This window comes from Pistacia vera, unplaced genomic scaffold, assembly GCF_008641045.1.
Source record: "Pistacia vera cultivar Batoury unplaced genomic scaffold, PisVer_v2 Contig243, whole genome shotgun sequence".
Lineage (NCBI taxonomy): Eukaryota > Viridiplantae > Streptophyta > Magnoliopsida > Sapindales > Anacardiaceae > Pistacia > Pistacia vera.
Window position 1 is genome coordinate 75246 of NW_022196050.1, and position 25354 is coordinate 100599.

General features: G+C 37.7%; 1 protein-coding gene across 1 annotated transcript; it reads right to left on the minus strand.

Moving 5' to 3' along the window:
* Positions 1 to 14380: 14380 nt before the first annotated feature.
* LOC116131782 (zinc finger BED domain-containing protein RICESLEEPER 2-like) lies at positions 14381 to 16549 on the minus strand. Its single transcript, XM_031417458.1, has 4 exons — positions 16151 to 16549; positions 15542 to 16027; positions 14549 to 15424; positions 14381 to 14455 (listed from the first exon to the last, which is right to left on the minus strand). Exons 1-4 carry the CDS (start codon positions 16547 to 16549, stop codon positions 14381 to 14383), a joined length of 1836 nt encoding a protein of 611 aa, XP_031273318.1.
* Positions 16550 to 25354: the final 8805 nt, after the last annotated feature.

Here is a 25354-nt window from a genome sequence, read left to right on the forward strand (position 1 = left end):
CATGACTGAACCTACCACAACAACCTCTGTAGGGTCTGCATTGGCTTCCCCATCCTCTCGAAGCCAAAAACACCTACTCCCCCATCCCTCGAAGCTCATATCCCTTAAATTGGCAGCCTATTGTTATTTGGTTTTTTTTTTTTTTTTATGATATTTAGTTTATATCGATTGTGTAGATTTTTCGAAGCGTAAATTATAAAGACTTGGGTTGGAGGTTGTAAGCGATAAGATACCATACTTCCCCGTAAGGGTGATAGTTAGGTCGAGTTGGCAAGTTTTTATAGAATAATGAAGATTTTAAAGGAACAAAGAAGGGTATGGACCGATTCCAAGAGAGTTGTTTCGATCATTTTGCGAACATCGAAGAAAATTGGAAAAAGGCTTTATTAGGGGCAGAGAGTGCATTTATGTTGCTGCCTCAGTTAAAAGCAATAAAAAAAAAAAAAAAATGAAATGTGATTTGTGGTGGATAGGAAGCTCTACGTTTTGGATGATGGAATATGCCTTGATACATGCTTAAGATGTGGGGCATTTCTAGATGTGGAGCAAGAGAGAATAACGAAGAGTAGGGCAGCTGATAACTTTGCTAAATAGCTTTTGTTTTGTTTTTTTTTTTTTTGGGGGGGGGGGGGGTGGGGTGGGTGTAGGTATCTATTACGGGATGCGTTTAGAGGAAATGTTAGGAGAAGGTGGGTATACCTCTTGTAAAACCCCTTCCCAGTCAGGTAATCTCTGAATATACCTCAATGAGAATCTAGAGAATTCATGTCTGGGGAACGAGTTGTATTTAGAAACTTGTGCAAGAATAATAAAATGTCTGAAACATTATTATAAGATGTATCCATGATCAAAATTTGTACCTTCAAAAAAAAATAAAAACTTAAATTCATTTGGGCGTCAATCAATCAAAACATATTATGCTATTTTCATTCATATGGTGAGCTTCAAAAAGGTGTTTCAAAAATATTTATCATTTACATTTTTACATCAATAAAATGTCAGATGAACTAAATTATCTCCCTCATCATAGTCTTGCTGTCTGTAGCATCCCTCGCTTCTGGATACTGTAAAACATTCAACCATGAAGGGTAAGCGCTAATCGCTTTGTAAGAAATGATCCATTTAATACCAAGTATGTTATTTAACATTCATTCAAACACATTCTTCACATACTACATGTCTTTAGCATCTAAGTATGATTCCTTTTCTTTACTAACTCTATACATTTCATCATCTTCCCCATGGTCATATGAAACATCAAGTGTACACATACAACTAAATATGTAAACATAGTGCACACACATCACATGTCATGACACAACTCTAATATCATCTAACATGAGTACAAATCATCTCATAATGTAAACAACATCATAACTCATTAATGCAACAATGCATATGAATCTTTAACGTCTAGTTATCAGACTTTTCTTAGCGTCTTAAGCACTCATATCATCAGCCTCAAATTCACCTAGAGCTCATTTCATCGGAAGGCATGCTTACGTGTTATTTAGCATCTAAAATATATATTCATCTTCATTTCATCTAGCCTCAAATTCATCTAGAGCTCATATCATCGGGAGGCATGCTTACCGTTATTAACATCTAAAGCATATATTCATCTTTTCTCAACTGGTATACGAGGATACTTACGCGTTTTTCTTGTCTATATGCATCTCTAACATTTTATGGCATGCAATACATATTTTAGTGAGCTTAATACTTTTGATTCATCTATGGATTATCAATCCATTACATTACCTCTTGCTCACATTCATCATCTTGAAACTATATTACATTGCATCTTCATGTCATTTCATAACATTAATCATGCATTCGCATCCATGATCATGGTATCTTTCAAAGATCATCTAACTAATGGGTAAACATTAGTACATGGCTTAATTACAACAATACATTAACAATCAATTCATAATCATAAGAATTAATCACGTTAAATCTAAACTTTAATAATCAGAAGTTTATTTTTCAGGCCATTTCATCCATTTCTCAAACGAATTGGCTCTTGGCATAAAATGAAATTTATAGGGCTATGTCTTAAATTTCTAATGCTTCAGGAATCATCTCATTTTGATTTTTATAACTCAAGTTATGGTTTGAAATACTGAAGTATGTTTACATAACCCCTAAAATTGCCAAATCCGAATTTATCATATTACCCATGCCTATTAACTTCTATTGACAATTAACAAATGTCCCTTATGGATCAATTAAACCTCCCCTTAATAGTCTTAAACATCTTAAAGGAATGTAACCTCATTCCCATGATCATCCATCATGCTATAACATTGTAAGTTAATGCAAACAACACATCAACACTTCTAATAGCAACCATTCACACCATGTGCCTCCAATACTACAAGTTTTGCCACAATCAACATCAATACTTTATTTTCTTCATTAAAACTAACAACTTATAACATAAATGGAAACTTCATGATAATGAATTCAAGGCAATAAATAACATTAACGAGTTCAACTACACTTGCCATCAATTAATTCTATGCCTTAAAGCCTTAATTTGAGGTTTCATTAAAATTTACAAACTTTAGCATATCCCTAAAGTATGGGGGTTCTTCCTTACCTTTTTAAAGAATTTCCCCACCAAATCCTTTGCCTTTATCTTCTTTTACACCTTAATCCTACATATATACATATATATGTAGGGTTTAGGGTTCAACTACAGTTGCCTCATTAATTCTATGCCTTAAAGCCTTAATTTGAGGTTTCATTAAAATTTACAAACCCTAGCATAATCCCTAAAGTCCTGGGAAGGTTCTTTCTTACATTTTTAAAGAATTCCCCCACCAAATCCTTTGCCTTTTTCTTCTTTTACACCTTAATCCTACATATATAGCATTATACCTCAATATCTACCTCAAATCTTCAAATCACATCAAAACTAGGGTTTTTAATCCTTACCTTAAACTTTTCAATTTGAAGATCCAAGGCTCTTATCTTGTTCTCCTTGAAAAATTATGCAAGACCCCTTTAAAACTTAGAGAGAGAAAGCTTGTTTCATGGAAGATTTGAGAGAAAATGGAAGAAAAGTTGAAGAAATGATATCTCCCTTGGCTTGAACGAATTTCCTCTCATTTATAGGAAAATATTTGATTAATTTTCCAAAATTATGCTATTGGCCAAATTATTTTAATTCTAGAACTCATAAGTCCTTAATTCTTCATATAAGGGCATTTTGGTCATTTGGCACTAAACATAATTATTACTTAATTAATGCCATTAAATGCAATTAAGCCTACTCATCCTTGACTTTTGCAATTCTTATTCATAGGCAAAATGACTATTTTTCCCTTAATACTCTTTTATGGATAATTAATTCATACCGTTCCAAATGAATTGACTATTTTTTCCTTAGTTAGATTTTATGCTTTTTAACATAAAATTAACATCTGAAGGGCTATTTTAAGTTAGGAACATACCTTTGACATCTTGGGTATTACATCTCTTCAGAGAGGTTCAAGATGTGTCTGATATGGTTCGTGGATTCGATCCTAATGACTTCTGACTCAGCAAAAGTCGTTAATATGGATTAGGTGAAGTTTACAAGCAACATGAACTTCTTTAATGCTTATCCGTGGGATGGGTATCATTTTAGCTAACCAGGGACTCCCTGCATGGAAAAGACATGACGATAAAGCATCGCCAATCTGTGGAGAAGAATAGACCGAGCACGTATAATTTGTTTGGCTTTCCATGGGCAATGCAGGTAAATATTAATAACTTTTTGTTATATTTTTTGTATTATATGTGTTTTAATTATGATATGGACTATTTTTTTACAATGTAGGCTAGGATGAGCGACTACAATTTGATGCGTATTTCTTACAACATGCAAAATATAGCAAGTATACTAGTCGCACAAAGTAATAAAATGATGAGTAGAGTATCGTTCCCACGAGGATTGTTAGCAAAACACTGAGTTTCCTAATGTTATCAAGTTGAAGCAATCGATTTCTTTGGATTGATGGGAGCTAATTCTAATTAAAACTAACAATAAATTTTAAACTAAAAACTTAATTAAGAAAGCAATATGAAAACATGGATAATCAATTCAAGTAAAGCGGGTAGGGTTTTGACTTCATTTGGATTTTATGGGTTAAACCTAAAAATTACACTACATTCACATTCATACGCAATGGTTGTAAATCAAACTCACTAAGATATTAAACATACCCTCTAAGGCTATGTTTTCCTATTCATCCTTATTAACCTTCCACACAAAACAAAATGAAGATTAACAATTCCAAACTCATTAAGCAAAAGAATCCTACAATGATTTCATTAATTCTTGAATCTATCTCTAGCATCCAATACTATAATGGTGATTACCCAAGAAGCCTAACATGATTCATTTCTCAATCATCCAAACTCATTAAGCAAAAGAATCCTATAATGATTTCATTAATTCTTGAATCTATCTCTAGCATCCAATACTATAATGGTGATTACCCAAGAAGCCTAACATGATTCATTTCTCAATCTCATCATGTTCATCACATACTGCATTAAAAATCAGAGTAAACACACAACCAAAGCATATTCATATGAAAATAAACAATCAAACACGTAACCCTTTAAAAATCCAAACTACAACCAAAACCTTAACCCAAAATAGATTAGTTCATAGCTAAATCAATAATACAAAAATGAAAAAAAGACATAATCAAGTTCAACATAATGAAACTGAGATAAAAGATAAGAAATCTCTCCAAAAGATGAATCCTTTAGTTAGAATCGAATCTTCTCCCTTTTACAATCCAAATCGCCTAAAGTTCATCCAAGAAAAATGTAAAAGTAGCTAACCCTAAACAGACGAAGACCTCTGGGCAAAAGGCTAAGTTTTTCTTTTATACCTCATCCAAATTACCTAGCCAAAACACGCACAAAGCGAAACTGTGCGTTTAACAAAACGGAAAATAATGACTGTCGCCGCGGCGAAGAAGAATTCTTCGCCGCAGCGAAGTGTGAAGCAGACACGCTCGTCCCTGGCTTACTTCGCCGCGGCGAAGACAATTCCTTCGCTGGGGCGAAGTTTCTTGAAAAGTTCTGAAATTACAGAACTGCCACTCTGCTTGCTTCTTCGTTTGATTCTTCGATTCTCGGTGCTCTCCCTTGGGAACAAGATTCATCGTGCTTTATTCTGCTTCAGAACTCTCCCATCTTTTGAGATCCGCTAATTTCTGAGTCAAAAATATCCAATTTTGTCCTTAATTGCTCAAAATGTCCATTTTAACCTGAAACACGAAAAGTAAAGAATTAAGAAATAATTCAGGTCAAAATGCACTAGAAAGTACTTGAAATCCGACAAAAAGGTCTAATGAAAACTGTATAATCCACGGATTATCACAATTTCCTAGGATGTTGTGGTGACACATCGAGAAGTGTACCCATTGGGATTACGACAAAATAGACATGAATATTTAAGCGGCTCGGGTAAGATTAAAGGATTAATCTTTTGAATATGCACTTGCTTTTAAATGTGGCTTAAATTTGATTGATTTTTTTTTCTTATTGTAGGGAGTTGCCCGTCCCTTCCTCACCCCTACTAGGGGTAAAGCGGGAAAGGAGTATATTACATCGTTTAGAGAACTGGACGATGCAACAGATGAAGGGATAGACCACCTAATGTAGGACCTAGAAGGGGCCATGCATGTGAGTGCAGTTGTAGGGCCACTGCTTGAGAATGTTGTTGATGCCAAGGATGATAAAGCTCCAATCGGCGGGAGGAAGGAGGAAGGAGTAGGAGCAGGAGGATGAGGTTCATACGCCTCCACCCAATTGGCCAATCGGTACAACAAGTACCACTTTACTGAGGCATCAAGGTCAGGAGAATGAGGTGGTTGACTTCATAAACAGTTTGTTTGAGAGTTTTACAATAGCCGTTTATGAGAGGTTTGAGAAGATGGAAGAGTGGATGAAAAAGGTGGAGGAGAAAGTTGATAGGGTGGCAGAGAAAGTTGATAGGGTGGAGGAGGAAGTTGGTGGGCTATTGAAAGTGGTTGAAGTGCAACTTGAGCATAAAGAGAGAGCCGAAAGAGTAAGCATGTAAAATCTCCTTACATGGCAGTAATGTATGGAAAGAAGAGGAAAATGAAGAAAAAAAAATGAGGAAGTCTGTGAAAGTGGGAAAACAAAAATGGAGGAGGGTAAGGAGGAAGGTGAAAGAAGTGGGGAACAGAAAATGGAAGAGGATGAGGCGAGACTCAAAGGAAGCGGGGAAGTGAAAATGGAGGAGGAAGGAGGAGGAAGCGGGCAAGTGAAAATGGAGGAGTTAAAGTTCGATTGGTACAGGCCAATAGATGAGGAAGAGAAATAACTCTTCTATGCCTATTGCAATGATTCTGGAAGTGATGGGCATGTGAAGTGCATGACGGGATTATCCTTGGGAGTGGTTTAAAAAGATGTTGACAATGGGTAGGTGGTTCGACGACTCGGTGAGTTATTTTTCCTTATTTTTGCTTATGTTTTCCATGAGGTATTGTATACTTATCATGTTGTTTTTATTTGATGCAGCACATCGATGAGGTATCGACACTTATGAGGCTACGATAGAGAAGTAATGGTGATATTTTGTATCCACACTGTGCCATTACCGATGTGGCCTTTGGCCAAAGGCTAGTAACTATATATGACACTTTAATGAAGAAGGCCAATGGTAGAGGTGCGACAAGGGGAGGCAAGTGGAAAAGATTAGCCACAGATGACCTCAATGGTGCCTTTGATGATTTTCAGTTTGATGAGAGGATGATGCAGTATATACGAGGGGAAAGGCCCACATATGGCAATAAAATAGTATGCTGCATCATGAACATTAAGGATATGCATTGGATAACTGTCGTTTGGGTACTAGAGGAAGGCTTGCTGTAGATCCTTGATTGCAACTCCATTATTTGTCAAGAGAGGCAGCTGGAGATGGAGTTTCAGCCATTGTGTATATTGTTTTTGCGGCTATTGCGTAATAGCCGGATGTTTTAGCACTTGGGTGATGAACTACTAATGGGAAAGTGATCACTTAAGTGCCTTCCTGTCCTGATAAATGACTTGAGGTAATTTTTTTTATAAAACTTACATAATAGAACTGTTCTACAAGTTGATTCTAATGCTAATGTCTTCCTCCTATTGTAATGCTGATTGCGAGGCATATGTACTAAAATTTATTGAATTCGACATGACCAACACCCCAATGGATAGGTTAAATGATGAAACAATGAGCAACTTTCGGGAGCGCTTGGCTATTGAGTGCTTTTATGGGCATATGGATCCCTTTTAATTGACCAGAACCCAATCCAAGTCATTGTTGATGTTGTCATCGAAAGGTATGGAAGTTGGACTTAGAGTTTTGTAGTTTATATGAAATGCATTTCTTATTGGGTTGTCTTGAATAACTAGATTGTCTTGAATTGGATCAGCTGGTTTATAATGCCCCACTTGAGATACGTAGCCATTGTTTATGGTATGGCCTAAAGGGTTATTGAATTGCTCCTAAATGAGTTTGTATATTGTTCATGTTGTTTGGTTGGCCCTTGGTTGAGTTTATGTTTTGGGTTTGGTTGAGTGTTTACCCTGGAATTGATCAAGACTTGGCAGATTTTGGAGCTGCAGCCTTCGCCGAGACGAGGAAGAAGCTTCGCCGCGGCGACGTCGGCTCTGACTTTGCAATGTCGATTTTGTAATTCTTCGCCGGGGTGATAGAGAATCCTTCACCGTAGCGAAGGGCCGACTGAGTTTTGTTTTAGTTTTCTAGAGAATTCTTTCCTAAGGGCAAAATGACCATTTTACCCCTAATTAGCAGGAAAAGTGGAGAGTAAAATGCAAGGAAATTCCATGGAGAATAGTGGAAAATGGGGGTGAGTTTGTAAAGAATTAAAAAATAAAGGTGGAATTTTCAAGAAAGAGTAAGGGCAAAATGGGAAAGAGTGTATATTATATGAGCTAATAAGGGTTTAGTTCTCTAAACCCCTTCATTTCACCCATTTCCACCGCCTTTCATCCCTCATTTTCTCTCAATTCCTCACTCAATCTTCCAAGGGATTTTTGAGAGTTTTGAGTTGGAATTTGACAAAGAATTGATCCTAAGCAAGAAGAGTAAGAATCCCTACTCTAGATATGAGTTTTATTTATGTAAGGGTTAAGTTCTTACTAAGTTTATGCTTAGGAAATAAGGGAAAGCTAAGGTCCAACAAGAGTAGAGAGTTTTAGTGAAGACTACTCAAGTATGAGGTAAGTAAATCCAACTCAAGCTAAAGTTTAAGAAATTCTTGAGTAGAGATTTATTTATCCAGGTATACTTGTTGAGAAATTGAGTTGAGATATATGTCTATGTGTTGAGAAATTGAGTTGAGAAGAGTATTCATGTTATGTTTGTTGGATATTTCCTTTATGGGAAGTGTTGATGTGTGATGAGTTTGAGACAAAGTTGGAGGAGATTGAGTAGATATTTTGGGAGTGTTCTTCTATGATAGGAACCATGTCCATAGAAGGGAGTTTCCTCCCATTTTGGATGGTTAAAAAGAGAAGTAGAGTTGTAGTTAGAGAAGAATTTTTGTATGCACATGAGTTGTTTGATGAAATGCCTAAGAGAAGCATGAGTGTGAGTAGAGAACCTTAATTCTTGCAACATTACATGTTGGCATTTCTTGAGTGTATTAATAAGCATGAGCCATCCATATGCATTGGTTATGCATTGAGAAATAGCTTGGGAAAGAGTAGAGAATTTTGAGTATAAGTTACACTATGAGTAATAGATTAAGAAAGAGTAGAAAACTTTGTGAATAGACTACTCTAAGAGTTAAGCTATACTATGAGTACTAGCTTGAGAAAGAGATGAGTATTAGCTTAAGCAAGAGTATAGATCTTTGTGAATAAACTACTCTAAGAGCAAAAGAAGAGAATAGAGTAGGTTGTGCGATGGGGAACCCGTGAGTGATGAGTAAAGTCACGAGAGTGGGTGCTTTGTGATCCCCAGCCGTGCCTCCAGTAAGATGGGGCCGTGACCGTCACGAAGAGTGGAACATGAGGTTCTAGCCGTGCCTCCGGTAAGATGTGGCCGTGACATTCACAGAGAGAGAGAATACACTCACGTGGCCAAGGGTTCCGAATCCATGCATGACCGAGTTTGCTTGGCAGAGAATGAGTAGAAGTCATGAAGAGTGAGTTGGTGCTTTGTGATCTCCATCCAGCCGTGCCTCCGGTAAGATGAGACCGTGACATGCAAGTGAGGAAGAATGAGCAATCATGAGAAAGAATAAAAAGAGACAATGAGTAGGGTTACGAAGAGTGGGATGAGTACCCAGCCGTGCCTCCGGTAAGATAGGGCCGTGACATTCAAAGAGCGAGTTAGTAGAAATGAATTATGAGAAATGAGAACGAGATAATAGAGAGAATTAAAGAATGGGAAAGCTTGAGAAAGCTTGAGAAAGAATGAGATAGAAAGAGAGAGTATGAGAAAGAATGAGAGAGTTTGAGCTAGTAAGAATAGAGAGTAGAAGAAAGAAACATGTAGTTCTTTTGTATTAATTGCATGTATAGCTCATACAGGCATGCACCATGATTTTCCTTCATGGTGAGTATGACAAGAATAAGAGAGAGAACCATGATTTTCCTTCATGGTGAGTATGATGAGAATAAGAGAGAACCATGATTTTCCTTTATGGTGAGTAAGAATAAGAGAAGGAGAAAAGAGAATAAGAAAGAATAAAAAGAGCAGAACAGAGTTAAAGGAGAATAAAAGTATTAGAAAGAAAGAGAAAAACAGTGAGAATTAGAAATAGAAGAACGATAGGAAGAACCAAAAAGTGAGTTGCCGAGACAGGTAGTAGAGGATTTACTTACTGAGCATTGTTGTGCTCACCCCATTGTTCTTCCCTGTTTTGCAGGAAATAGGAGTAGCGGTCGGATGGACATCGAGGAGCGGAGAGTATTGGCACCACTGTCCACCAGCTATGATGTTTTGTATTAAGTAGAAAGTTTTTAATACATAGTATTTTGTATTTGTAAAGAATTATATTTTATGAGTAAAGAAAAAATTTGAGCCCACTATCTTTCATACGCTATATATATCTATAATTTACATAGTATGTATTATAAGAATAGTAGTAGAGAGGAGGTGTTACATGGTTGTAAACGCTAAAATTTACAATTGAAGATAGTCTTGTGAAGAGAGCCACTGACAACCTTGATGGACCTGCGAGGAGTCTCCTTGCGGCTCTGTGGGGGCCTCTGGCGATGCGAGGAAATTGAAGTGGATAATGGGTTTGGCAATATGAGAACTAGAGCTTAAGGGTGATGTCTTCTGTCCTTCCCCCCTTCCGCCGAGGACCAGCCTCAGTTTATATCGTAAACCTTAGGGGCTCGTATCCTAGTAAGACTCTGAGTCCTACTTGGTAGGGGAACTCTCTTTTTCGGGAAGAGATTGGATTCTTTGCCTTTATCTGTCAAGGCTTTCCTTTTGGGGTGAGATACAAGATCTTATCAGAAGGAATTTAGTTAGGATTCTGATCCTTGTTATGGACTGCTGCAGGCAAATGGGTTAGACCCAGTTCAGCTTAACTCGGGAGATGGCCCAACTCATAGAGCAGGAAGTTCCAAATACGAGCCAAGCCGGGTCGAGTTTCTGGCTTAACGAGCTTGACTTGTGAAAAGAAAAAGGAAAACGAGCTCGAGCCGAGCCAAGTCAAAAAATTATTGGTCGGTCAGCTCGTTGAAGGGGAAAGCCAAGTTCGAGCTTGGCTCGTGAGCCAGAATAAAAAAGCCGAATTCGAGTCGGCTCGCCAACCAACAACAAAAATTCATTTTTCCTTATCCATGATAAATATATCTTCAAACTTATAAGGTAACCAAAAGACGACATCGTTCAAGGACTCTGACTCGGCCGTGTTGACAGAAAAAGAAAAACAAAAAAGAGAAAAAAGAAGAAGAGGGTTTGGTTTGGTTTTTAGATCTGTGTTGTGCTGTGAAGAAGATTTAATAATGATGGAGCTTTGAGTTTGAGAGAGAGAGAGAGAGAGAGAGAGAGAGAGAGAGAGAGAGAGAGAGAGGGACCTAACAAAAGAAGAGTAAAGAAAGAGAAAGAGGGATGAGACAATTAAATTTTTTTTTTTGTAAGAAACAAAATACATGGCACAGAAAAGGACTGAAGGAGTCGCTTGCCATTTGTTCATTTTTATTGGGGTTTAAAAAATGCAGTTTAAAAAAAAAAAATTAAAACCCAAGAGCAGAGAACCCAACCACCAGCATGTCAAAACCACCTCTAAGAGACCACATGAAACACTCTTATAGCCACACACCAGCTGAACGAAAATCAGGAACCAGCAGCAGACCAGCCAACAGAGAAGTTACACACTAGATCGCTAACACCAGCCACCTGCCAAGCACCCATCTTTTGCAAAAACTCCAAGAAAAAAAACTCCAGTAGCCTCCAAGCCTTGCCTCCTTGTCCATGAAGAGAACCACACCACTACATGACACAACCAACAAAAAAACATAATCCCAGAGCACTCACCAACAAAGTCACATGTCCCACCTTCCAACCACCAACAAAAAAGAAAAAAGAAAAAACCAAAAACAAAATCGCATAACCTACCCAAAAACAATGCCATCACCAGCACCAATAAGGTTCCCTAGTGAGAAGACAAAAGAGGAACCTCACAGAGAAGCAAAATGGCAGCACACAAAACCCTAATGGCATCTTGACTTGTTTACCAAATTTGAACAACACTTTGCTTGATTTGTTTGGTTTTGAATGCTTTCCCCTTCGTCCCATCTTCTTCTTCTTGTTTTCAGTCTGATTTGGTTTGGATTCGCTGGCGAATGGGTTTCAGTTGCGTTTTTAGGGATTTTAACATCAATTTTGTTATTTTTGCAAACTTTTTGTTTTGAAAATTTTAGTTTAATCCCCCATACTTTAAAAAAACCTTAAAAACCCCCCTAATAATTTGAGCCTGGCTTAGCTCGAGAGCCTACCAAGCCGAGCTAAGGCAGGCTCATACTCGAGTCGAGCCAAGCCGAGCTAGCTCGCCTCATTGAATAATCCTATTCCCAAGGTATTCTAAGTGTGGGTCCATTCGGGATTGGGCCAAGGCTCTAGGCCATCACATATCATTGTTGCGATTAGACCTTGTTAAGCCCAATACGAATTTTGGCCCATACATTGGTGTTGTTAGGCATCAGGTTGTTGGTACTTGGGTTATGGTAAGGCCAAGGCTGGATAATGTTGGAAGGGGTGTTGTAGAAGAAGATGAAGAGGCTGCTGCTGCTGATGCTAAAGGTGTGTTGAATAATTGTAGAGGATGGGGAAGTGGCTAAAGAGAATGATGAAGAGGGAGGATGGAGGCTATTGGTGGAGCTTTTATTTTGGGTGTATATAGGACATTTATTTGTTGTATATAATGTTGTAATTTAATGTAATTGACACATTTCAGAATTGTACAAAAGCAATTCAATATTTCTTTCCCTCTTTTGAGCTTGAGTTTATTTAGTATTCTTGTTGAATGGCATTAATGTGTTGATGCAACTAGGTTGTCAAATTCATGAGAAAAGATGAAATTAATATGTGTTGGTGATTTTAGTTTGTCAAAATTCAGGAGAAAAGTTGGAAAAAATAAGTGTTGCCCACGATCGCTTAGGTGACTATATATATCGCTTAAGCGATCAAGGGTTTTCTATACAGGATCGCTTAAGTGAGACACTAAATCACTTAAGCGATCGTGCATCTGGGATGATTTTGATTCTGCCTAGGACTTGATCGCTTAAGCGACTAAGGCTAAAAGTGATGAATCACATAAGCAATACATCAATTGCTTAAGTGATTGTTCATCTGGGATGATCTTGATTCTGCCTTGGACTTGATCGCTTAAGCGAACAAGGCTAAAAGTGAAGAATCGCTTAAGTGACAAATAAATTGCTTAAGCGATCGTGCATATGGGATGATCTTGATTCTGCCTCAGACTTGATTGCTTAAGTGATTAAAGATCGCTTAAGTGACCAAGGCTAAAAGTGAAGAATTGCTTAAGCAATACGTAAATCACTTAAGCGATCGTGCATCTAGGATGATCTTGATTCTACCTTGGACTTGATCGCTTAAGCAACCAAGGCTAAAGTGAAGAATCGCTTAAGAGACAAATAAATCGCTTAAGCGATCGTGCATCTGGGATGATCTTGATTTTGCCTTGGACTTGATCGCTTAAGCAATTAAAGATCACTTAAGCGACCAAATGTAAAAGCGAAGAACCGCTTAAGCAAGAACCTAAATCGCTTATGCAATCGTGTGCCTGGGGTGACTTGATTCTGCCTTGGACATGATCGCTTAAGCGATCATGTATTGCTTAGGCGACCAAGGGTAAAAGTGAAGAGTCACTTAAGAAATTTTGATTCTGGCTTGTATGTGATCCCTTAAGTGACTATGGCTTAGGAGTGTTATCGAGCTGAGCCGAGCCAAGCCAAGTTTTTGGCTTAACGAGCTCGGCTCGTGAGAGAAGAGAATTAAACGAGCCGAGACCGAGCTGAGCTGAGCCAGAAATTCTGTGGCTCGGCTCGGCTCGGCATTAGATTTTGCCTATTTCGAGTCGGCTCGCGAGCCGGCTTATCGAGCCGATTTCGAGCCGGCTCGCGAGCTATGTCCAAATAAGCTAAATTTTTTTGTTTTTAATTCAATTTTTTTTACAAAAATTCCTTGGGCTGCCGTTCTAAAGGTCTGATTGTCTTAAATTCATATTCAAATAAATTGAAATCATAATTTCACTTTGAAGCTGAATCAATGTTCAAAATTGAAAATGATAAAATCTAGTTTAAAATATTTAAATATGCCAGGCGAATTACTTTAACTTTTCATTAATTTGCTGGGCAGAGGAAGAATCACTAATTTCTAATTCATTTTGTTAAATTTTTCACTTTTCATTTATTTTGTCAAACTGATTTATTTTTCTCATATATCACCCAACAGTTAAACCTACGTAAAATCAATATTAAATGAAATACTACTGCTATTAACAATTTATCATTTAACATACTATATATACCACAAATTAAGTTAAGTGAACTAAATAATTTTTGTTTAGTTCACTTGACTTAATAAAGTTTTCACAAAAACAAAATAGGGGATTAGCATAACTATACATCAAGTGACATCCCCATCCATCAAAAAATATATATAATAGCAAAAGATAATTGGCTGTATGTCTATTGTAGCCCCACTCCTCCTACAAACAAATTAATGTGAAACATAGTAAGTATAATTGTCATTTTATATAAACCATAAAGATGAAAATGCAAACCTCAACACAGAAGTAATAAATATTGACCTGCAGAATCCTACTGCCACAGCCAATAACTCACGAGTGAATCAACCAATCTGCTGACTCCCATCACCTGATAGAACAGGAAGCTGAATCTCCAAGTGATTCTCATCCTCCTCTTTCTAAGATGAAAAATAGATAAAAATAATCTATAGGTTAGAATAAAGTTATTTTAAATATAGAATTAAACAAAACATGTAAGCAATGGAACTTACTTTGCACCCTTTCTTCACTCCATTCAAAGTGCGACACCAGTCACATCCACATAACAACATCTCCACCGTAGCTGGTGACAAAGAAGCTCGGTAACTATCAATAACCCTGCTCCCAGCACTGAATGCAGACTCTGAAGCAACCGTTGTGATCGGGATGGCTAGTATCTCTCGAGCCATCCTAGACAATACAGGAAACTTGGTTGAATTTGCCTTCCACCACTGTAAGGCATCGAATGAGTCATGATCCCCCACACACTTATGGCATCCCTCTCCCAAATAACAGTCCAACTCAGACTGACTAGGCTCAACAGTTTCAACCACGTCCAGAAAAGTGCTAAAATCATCCCAGGCCTTGGCTCCCTCAACCACAGCCACCTCATCAATGGCTCCATGTCCATCCCCTTGTGATGTAGAAGCACGGGCGATAGTCACACCTTGGTTAGCTTGAACATACTCCCCATATAACTCATACAATACATCCCGGACCGTCACCATATTTGCCCGTCCTTCTGCCTCAGAATACATCTTAGGGAATGCCCACTGAATAACCCTCATTTTCAATCGAGGATCCAATATAGCAGCCACAGACATCAATACATTACATTCCCCCCAATATTTATCAAACTTCTGTTTCATTTTCCTAACCATTACTCTAATAAATTCATCTTCAGATTCACTTTTACTATCCAACATACATTTCACTGCACACACCTCCTTCAAGAATAAATTAGACGTCGGATAATCACTTCCTGAAATGAGTTTGGTTGAACCACTGAATACTTTCAAAACTTCACAAACTTTCTCCACTTTCTCCCAATCCTCGTCACTCGGATTATTATGATAATTGATATCCCTCTCTTTCACTCTTGGAAAAACCTTTTTGAACTTAATTGCTATTGCCAACATTTCATAGGTAGAATTCCACCTTGTTTTACAATGAACAATAAGTTTCCGATACGGCAATTTAAGTTGTTGAACAATCTCAGAAAATACCTTGAGTCTGCTTTCAGAACTGTTGATATACAACACACTCTCATAGATGTCGTCAATGATGTGCCTAATTTGATGAAGTCCATCTTGAACAATCAGATTCAAGATATGTGCGCAACATCTCACATGAAACAGTTTACCTCCACAAAGGAGTTTCCCCGAAACTTCAAAATTTTCCTTCAAAACCTTAATCGCAACATCATTACTTAAAGCATTATCCACAGAAATAGTATATATCTTATTTTCAATTCCCCATCCCATTAGGCACTTGAAAATGCCATCCGCAATCGCAATACCAGTCCAAGGAGGAGGTAGACGAACAAAGTTGAGGATACGTCTATTAAGCCTCCAAGTACTATCTATCCAATGCCCGGTCAACACCATATACTCCATCTTTTGATTCCCTGAATTCCATAAGTCTGTAGTCAAACTGATTTTTGTCACAGTCTTCAACAAAGTCTTCAATTTGGCCTTCTCACTTTCATATACCTTCATACAATCTTTTTTACAAGTGTGGCGGGAAACCGAAGTCCATCCAGGAATCCCATACTTCATCATATTGTTCAAGCCCTCTTCCTCCACAACTGTAAATGGATGCTCATGCATAAGCACCCAATGGGCGATCAATTCCCTCATTTTCGACATGTCAAACTTCCCACTTAAAGCTGGCAAAATAGTAGTTGGAACATTATTACCGGCAGTCGGAAAACTAATATGTTGTTGCCTCATGGAAGCTTTTCTTCTTAAACACCGGCTTAAATGTCTATTGAACTGGGTGGTGCTTCCGGTTGCATTAATAATCAACTTGACTTTGCAATGGATACACTCAGCCTTTTTGGTGCCATTAGGGAGTACCACCTCCTTGAACTCCGACCATGCCACTGAAGTCTTCGCTCTTTTTTGCTTCTGAATCGGATTTTGATTTTCATCACCATTATCCGGGCTACTAATACCAGGTGTATCGGTAATTGTATCGTGTATTGCAGGGGTACTTAAGGAATTAACCTCCATTTACAAACATATAAATCGAAAAAAAAAAAAAATTCAACAATTTAATGCAAAACCAATATGAAATAATGTCAAACTATTACATTGCACACACATCAAACCAATACATTATACATTGCACACCAATATTAATTGTCACCAATACATCCCAACATTCATTTATTCTTTAATTAGAGATATTGGTTTTGTATCATGTTTGATTAAGTTTCACATGTTATATTTTGAAATTTGTCTCACTTTCATTTGCAACTCACATGTTCTATTTTGAATTCATTAAAGTTGCATATATAAACTTCATTTATGTAAATAAATTGAAAGGGTACATAATGCTTTATTTTCTTTAATGTCCAATCCATTCACTTCTTTTTCCAATCAGTGCAGAAAATTTGCTACCCTTTTTGGCTTTAACAAAAAAAAGTTTGAATTTGATTGAGCAATGTGGCCGCACAACACTTGTGTGCATGCATGAGAGATGAGAATCAGACTTCAGTATGGGGCCTTGGTCTTGGACTATGTGCTGCCATGCATATTGGGTTCATGTTATTTTATAAAGCTTTGACAAGCTGGTGGGTATTGAATAATATGGTCAAGCATTTCAAGTATAACTATATAATACAAAAAAGTTGGTATTTCTTCCTATCATTTCCATTAATCAAGAGAGGGCTTGCATATTCCTTCTGTACAATCAAAATGAAAGATTATTAAGTATTTCTTCCTATCATTTCCATTTTTATTCTTTGACTCAGATTTTCTCCATGGACAGAAGAGTATACTTTCTTTTTAGAGCTATAAAGAATGAGGTACAAAGTTTACATCATGTTGTGTAATATTCTATTTTCTATGCCTTCATAAATGTCATCTTTAAGACACTGACTCTTTTTTCTTTACCCCACACCAACACATTCCCACAAGCCAGAAAGTCATATTTAAATCGTCCAGTCCCCACCACCAGATGCAGGACCACGTTCCCACAACAAGCCAGAAACATATTTATAACTACCAGTTGGCCAGTCCCCACCACCAAATGCAAAATCCCATAACCAAATTCCCACAAACAAATTTATAAATAACAACCTGTCAAGTGTCAACCATTAACAAACAATTTGGTGAATTGAGATTTGAGATTGTGGTTGTCCCAACACAACCACAATCTCAAATCTCAATTCACAAACAATTTCAATTTCAATAAAACAATTTAAATAAACAATACACGGCACTACTCTTCACAGATAGTACACAAACATTAACCTTGTGTGGGTTTCACAGCAACACCACGTCACCACCACAGTCAACCACCAGGCACCAGTAAACCAATTTCAGTCTGCTCTTCCTGAATTCTTTCACCGAAAAAAGCCCCCTGTTACAAACAAAAAATTCATGAAAAAACAAGTTAAAATCTGACCAAAATTTAAGAAACCCCAAACAAACGACAATAGCAGATGATGAATAAACCCCCTACTCACTAATTAAAGCCAGACCAAAATCCGACAAAGATGTTGACGAACCGACGAAGAAACATCAACTCTGACGAAGACGATTCAAATCTGGTGAACCTCGTACGAAGAAGATGAAGTTCTGACGAAGATCCAACGGCTGACGACGATGACGAAGATCCAACGGCTGATGACGATGACGAACATCCAACGGCTGACGAAGATCCAACGGTTGACGACGATGACGAAGATCCAACGTTTGACGACGATGAAGATGATCCAACGGCTACCGACGGTGTGACGAAGATGAACTATATCCCACGAAGATCCCGCGAAGCTGACGACGATGAAGAAGAACTGGCCGAAATCGTTACTTTGGGAGGATTTGATTCAAATTTTACGGCCATGGTTCTACTGCTGAAGATTTTTCGCGATTTGGGGATTTTAATACAGGGTGCTATTTTGTTATATTTGAAAACTTGTTTGCGTTAGTTTCAATTAAATCCCAATAGTTTACAAAATCTCATATAACCTCCCGCTATTTCGAGCCAGGCGCGGCTCGCGAGCCAAATGAGCCGAGCCTTGTATGGCTCGAACTCGGCTCATTTTGTCTCACGAGCCGAGTCGAGCCGGCTCGTAATAAAACAAACCGAGCCGTTAACGAGCCGGACTCGAGCCGAGTCGAGCTGGCTCGCGAGCGGTTCGTCCCGTTGACCAGGCCTACTATGGCTAAATATACTAGATCGCTTACGCAATCCTGTATATTAGGATGATCTTTATACTACCTTTGACAAGATCGCTTAAGCGATAACATACATCGCTTAAGCGATCAAGGCTAAATATACAGGATCGCTTACGCAAAACCATACATTGCTTAAACGATCAAGCCTAATTTACTTTGATACTGTAAAAACATTAAAATTTGTGTTATATAGAATCATTCTATACTTTAATATTTCTTTTCCATGTTTATCTACACACGTAAATAAATTAGTTTAATTAAAAATGATTAAGTGATATAAATAATCAAATTAGTTGACACAAGACAGATAATGGTCCACTGAACTAATCGTACAGTCACAATTCAAGCTTATTTCAATATATTCCCCCCACATCATACAAGATTTGACTGCATTTTGGTTAGAAAAAAGAGCACAATAATCATTCTGAAATACACCATCCATATTTGTGAAATGAGGTTCGTTTTTACTAATGTGTCACACTAGTGTGCTATGACATTCATCCATATATTATACGGTTGTAACTTTAATATGTGTTAATGGAATTATGTTGCAAATAATCCTTCTTGATTGGCCTTAATATGTATTAACAACTGATGTCACTTAACGTTAACGTTATTAATCATGTGATGTTGTGAATATCCGAAGTTCACATTAACGTCACTTAATATGGGGTTGATAACCTATTCCAGAAAAAAAAGGGATTGCTTAAGCGGTTGGTTTATCGCTTAAGTAATCTAGTGTTTATAAGCCTTCGTCGCTTAAGCGATAATACAAATTGCTTAAGTGATCTTGTTAAAGGCATAATAAAAATCATCCAGATATACTAGATCACTTAAACGATTTTAGATCTCGCTTAAGCGATCCAGTATATTTACCCTTAGTCGCTTGAGAGATGCATAGTCATTTAAGCACGTAGAAGCCATAATCAAGATCACTTAAGCGATTCTACACTTTTACCCTTGGTCGCTTAAGCAATGCATGATCGCTTAAGCAATCAAGTTTAAGGCATAATCAAGTCACCCTAGGCGCATGATCGCTTAAGCGATTTAGGTTCTCGCTTAAGTGATGCTTCACTTTTACACATGGTCGCTTAAGTGATCAAGTCTAAGGCTGGATGAAGATCATCCAGACGCATTATCGCTTAAACGATCTATGTATCGCTTCAGTGATTCTTCACTTTTAGCCTTGGTCACTTAAGCGATCAAGTGCAAGACAGAATCAAAATCATCTTAGATGCACAATCGCTTAAGTGATTTATGTTCTTGCTTAAGCGATTCTTCACTTTTAGCCTTAGTCACTTAAGCGATTTAGTATCACTTAAGCAATCAAGTCTAAGGAAGATTCAAGATCATCCTAGATGCATGATTGCTTAAGCGATTTATGGTCTCGCTTAAGTGATTCTTGGATTTTAGCCTTGGTCACTTAAGCGATCAGTCCTAGGCAGAAACAAAATCATCCCAGATGCACGATGTTAAGCGATTTAATGTCTCGCTTAAGCGATCTTGTATAGAAAACCCTTGATCGCTTAAGCGATATATATAGTCATCTAAGCGATCGTGGGCAACACTTATTTTTTCCAGCTTTTCTCTTGAATTTTGACAAACTAAATACACCAACACATATTAATTTCATCTTTTTTCCTGAATTTGACAACCTAATTGCATCAACATATTAATGCCAATCAACAAGAATACTAAATAAACTCAAACTCAAACTCAAAAGAGGGAAAGAAATATTGAATTGCTTTTGTACAAATCTGAAATGTGTCAATTACATTAAATTACAACATTATATACAACAAATAAATGTCCTATATACACCTAAAATAAAAGCACCATCGGCAACCTCCATCCTTCCTCTTCATCATTCTCTTCAGACATTCCTATCCTCCACAATTATTCAGCACACCTTCAGCATCAGCATCAGCAGCAACCTTTTCGACTTCTTCTATAGTACCCCTTCCAACATTATCCAACCTTGGGCTTGGCCACAAAGCATATATAGCATCACAACCCAAATATCAAAAGCCTGACGCCTAACAACACCAGCTGATCCAATTCAAGACAATCTATTTATTCAAGACAACCCAATAAGAAATACATTTCACATAAACTACAAAACTCTAAGTCCAATTTCCATACCTGATCTTATCTGTAGATCTTACGACATGTTGCTTGCTTTCTTGCATCTGACCGATTCGAACCTAATTTTCTGGATCTGCATGTGATTGATTCTGGCAACTGCTTTTCTTATGGCCAGGTTGCTTGCAAATAGAGCACTTATTCATCCTCTGGGGAACCTCACAGGTTGATGGAATACACGTAACTCTTTTTCTCCCATTTTCTATCTTCTTTAATGGCAGATGGATGATAATGTCAACCAACTCTAGTAGCACCACCCACTGCTCTTATGGAGGAACTGGATATATCGTTTCCAAATAAGTCAACATGTAGTGATTTGCCATACAGAGAGGGGAGCAAAGTTCCATGTAAATTCTTGAACCAAAATTCGACTTCTGTTGGTGTTTTAGTGCTGCTACTACAGGAGGACAAGGTAAACGTTGAATGCCAAGCACTTTACAATTGCAAGTTTTACTGAGAAGGTTAACTAGGGCAACCGGACCATGGCCATGCACAGTGAACTCTTGAGCATTGAGAGGATAAGAAAACAGTGCATTTGATAGTTCCAAACGTTCTCGCAATAATTTTTCAGTTGACAGAACAACGGTTGTGGTAAAATTATCTGATTCTGTACGACACTCATAGAACCACCGTGACAATGTCCTCTAGATTGCACTAAAAAAGGAAACTATTGGAAACTCTCTTTCTATTAACAACTTTGAATTTATTGACTCGGCTATGTTCGTGGTCATGACATCGAACCTTCTTCCAGGAAAGTAAGCTTTACTCTATTGGTCAAAACAAACATCATGCTCAAGATACTTAACAATTCTATCATCCTTGATTCGGACTTGCCAGAAGTGCTCCTCAAACTCATCAACTCGATAAGCTGTTGCTACCATATAGTATGTCTGAAAGAGGCCAACACACTTAAACTTTTGTTTTATGTTCTCATCAAGGTGCCTCATACAGAATCTGTGATGTGTTTGAGGGTAAATAGTGGCAATCCCCTTCTTTATAGAGTTATGCCTATCGGATATTATGCACAACTCATCACTGTGAGGTACTATCATACGTAATTGCTGGAAAAACCAAGTCCATAACTTGTCATTCTCAGAGTCAACCATACACCGTGCAACGGGATATGTGTGATTCTCGTTGTCCTATGCATTGGCCACCAACAATGTACCCCATACTTTCCCGTAAAAAAGTAACCATCAACAACCAACACTTTTCTCATGTTTACAAAACCCCTTATAGCAGCACTGTAAGCAACAAAAAAATATTTAAACCTCATATTCTTGTCCCATTTCAAAGCCGTCTTGCTACCTTGGTTTATCAACTCAAGCATATAACGGTATGCTTTTAATATTGCGTGCCCATGCTCCGACGTGCCCCTCACAAAATCTTGTGCATGTTGTCTCCCTTTCTAGCATTTTCAGTAACTAACAACGCATCCCAACTCTGTGTGCACAAGTCTTTGAATGTCCTCAGGAGATGGACCTTTCCCATCAACAAACTGATTTTTGACAAATTGACCAATAACATCAGCGGAGGCTTGTCGATGCTAACCTGAAATATGTCCCAACCCACATGTGTGCTCACGGGTATATGTGCTAACAATAACTTTTTCGGACTCCGCCAACCTTTTATAATAAACCTGCCACTTGCACTTTCGGTCACGACATACAACCATCACTATTGGTGAATTAGACTTTTTGATGATGAACTCAAAATTACCTCTCACAACAACAAGTTTTACCTTCCTCACCACACCCTCTTTGTTGTCAAATAAATACCCCGCACCCAATTCCGATCCATCAGTGAAAACATGAGTTGATTCACTACTACTCGCAAGTGTCGCCTTTGAACTTGCATAAAAGACCATAGGGTTCTCTTCCTCACAAACTACACCTTTTGCATACTTTGTATTTATAGGAATCTCTACATATGTGGGAACATGTACGGGGTCCTTCTTGTCAACATTTTCATTCTGTCGCACATGACCACCCTCTTCTTACAGTGTCCTCCTCACCACTCAAATCACCGTCTACTCTTGATTTTTCAACTAAGAAATCAATGCCCTTGTAGTTAAAATTAAAACCAGCATTCTCTCCACCAACTTCCTCGTTATCCCCTTCCTTTGAACCAACTTCCAATGGTTTATCTACAAAAGAAACCCTTAAAATCGGCCTCGAACCATTATCGCCTGCACAAATCATATACTTCACACCTTTATTCGACTTTAATATAGTATGAGATACCTTATAATGTTCAGGAACTCTGCTTAAAACATACTTCACAACTATATCACTATGTGAGCAACTCAAATCACCTATTCTAATTATTTCATCAATCAACTCATCAAAACTAACCTCTGTGCTCACGGCAATTCGTATAACTTCTTTGGTCTTCCCAATCCACTTCCATCAACTTTCTTCCTCTACCACTCACGAAAATATTCAACACCCAAAACAACTTGTCCCATGTCTATTATATGTCTAATAATAGCCAAGTACCTATAATGCAAGAAAAAAAATTATTAACTAATGAATTAAGGATTGACAGATTTTAAAAAGCATCTGCAAAGTCGTTTGAGCGATCTAGTATATTGCTTATTGGATCGCTTAAGTGATCTGGTATAAATAAGTCTGATCACTTAAGCGATCTTTTTCCATTTACCTGATTGCTTAAGCGATCTACTGCCATATATTAGACTTATAGCAGATTGCTTAAGTGATCTTCTACCATATACTTGATCGTTTAAGCGATTTACAATCTACTGCATTATACCAGACATACCAGATTGCTTAAGCGATACACTAGATCGCTTAAGCAATCTATCATATCCAGAACACATTTTCAGTCATCTCCACCTACAATTGGTGCTACCACCCCCAGCTACCCACAATGCAAGAAAATATTCAACAAATTTCACACATTTCAATTTGCATTACTTCAAACACAACCCAATAACCTAAACAACTAAATCAAAATCATAACCCAAACCCAATCCATCATTAAATCTTTGTAAATTGAAATATAAAATGCAAAGAGGAGATACACATATATGGATGAAATGTCAGGAGGAGGAGGAGTACCTAAACAACTAAATCAAAATCATAACCCAAACCCAATCCATCATTAAATCTTTGTAAATTGAAATATAAAATGCAAAGAGGAGATACACATGCCTAGACAAAATGTTAGGAGGAGGAGGAGGAGGAGGAGGAGGAGGGGGAGGGGGAGGAGGAGGAGGAGGCAGATTTGTGGCGAAGAAGATGTTAATGGCGAAGGAAGAAAAAAGTGTTAATGGTGGAGGAAGAAGAAGATGTAGGGAAAGGAGGAAGAAGAAGATGTACATGAAGAGGAAGATGTAGACGAAGAAGAAGATGTAGAAGAAGAAGAAGAAGAAGAAGAAGAAGAAGATGTAAACGAAGCTTAGAAGAAACAACAACCAAGGGAGGGACGCGTTAATGGCGAGAGCAAGACGAAGAAGGTGTTTGGGTTTGTTTGCAAGAATTTCGGCTCTTTGGGGACATATTATAATTTTAAAAGATAACACAATACTTCATTAATCATAATTAACTAATAATCATATTTAATTAACCTTAATCCAAGGCTATTTACTTAACACTTTCAAACTACATGACCTTTTAATTAAATGTGAACTTTATTTGGCCTTTTAATAAAATTCCTCATTTCAAACGGAGATGAGTGGACGATGGAGAATGATCCTAGGGGACCTACCAAAACTACCTTTCCCATGCAATCCTCCACCATACACGTATCAGTATCTCACAACTCGCACTGAGCGCAAACACTTTAACAACAATAAAATTAAAAATTAAAAAACAAAACATACTTTAATAATAATAATAATAATAATAATAATGTTGGTTGCATTTGTTTAAGTATTTTAAATAATATTTTTGAAAAAGTAAGAGTTGGGTGGTAATAACAAGGTAAGATTTAAAAATTAACAAAAACACCCCCTAGGTTTGTTAATTTACTAAACACCCTTGTAATAAAAACATTAAAAATTACAAAAACATCCCCACCCACCCACATTTGCCAAATTCAGGTCACCACAACCAGAGGGTGGCCAAAGTCATCGTATCAGTGCACGACTGGCTGGATCTGGCCGGTCGTGCATCGAGATGGCATTTTCTAGCCACATCTATCATGGATCTGGCTGGAAAAGGCTAGATCTATGGCTAAATTTGGCCATTGATGGCCATATCTGGCCGCGTTTGGTTGTTTGGCCGTCGTTGATGACTAGCTACGACTAAAGATCTAGCCATCTTTGGTCGTAGATCTGGTATTTCCGACCAAATCCACAGTGGATCTAGTCGAAAAAGGCTATATCGGCACACTATCAACCATATCTAGTTGGTAGTGCACCATTATACAAGATTCCGGCCACCTTCTAGCGGTAATGGCCAGAATTTGGCAAATGTGGGTGGGTGGGGGTGTTTTTGTTAATTTCTAAACTTTTTAAGGGGTTTTTAT

Coding starts and splice junctions, on each gene's coding strand:
- LOC116131782 (XM_031417458.1), bottom strand. CDS start 16,549: ATGGAGGTTAATTCCTTAAGTACCCCTGCAATACACGATACAATTACC. Junction 16,028..16,150: donor GGGAATTGATCGCCCATTGG/GTGCTTATGCAT, acceptor GATTGTATGAAG/GTATATGAAAGTGAGAAGGC. Junction 15,425..15,541: donor GTTCTGAAAGCAGACTCAAG/GTATTTTCTGAG, acceptor AAGTTCAAAAAG/GTTTTTCCAAGAGTGAAAGA.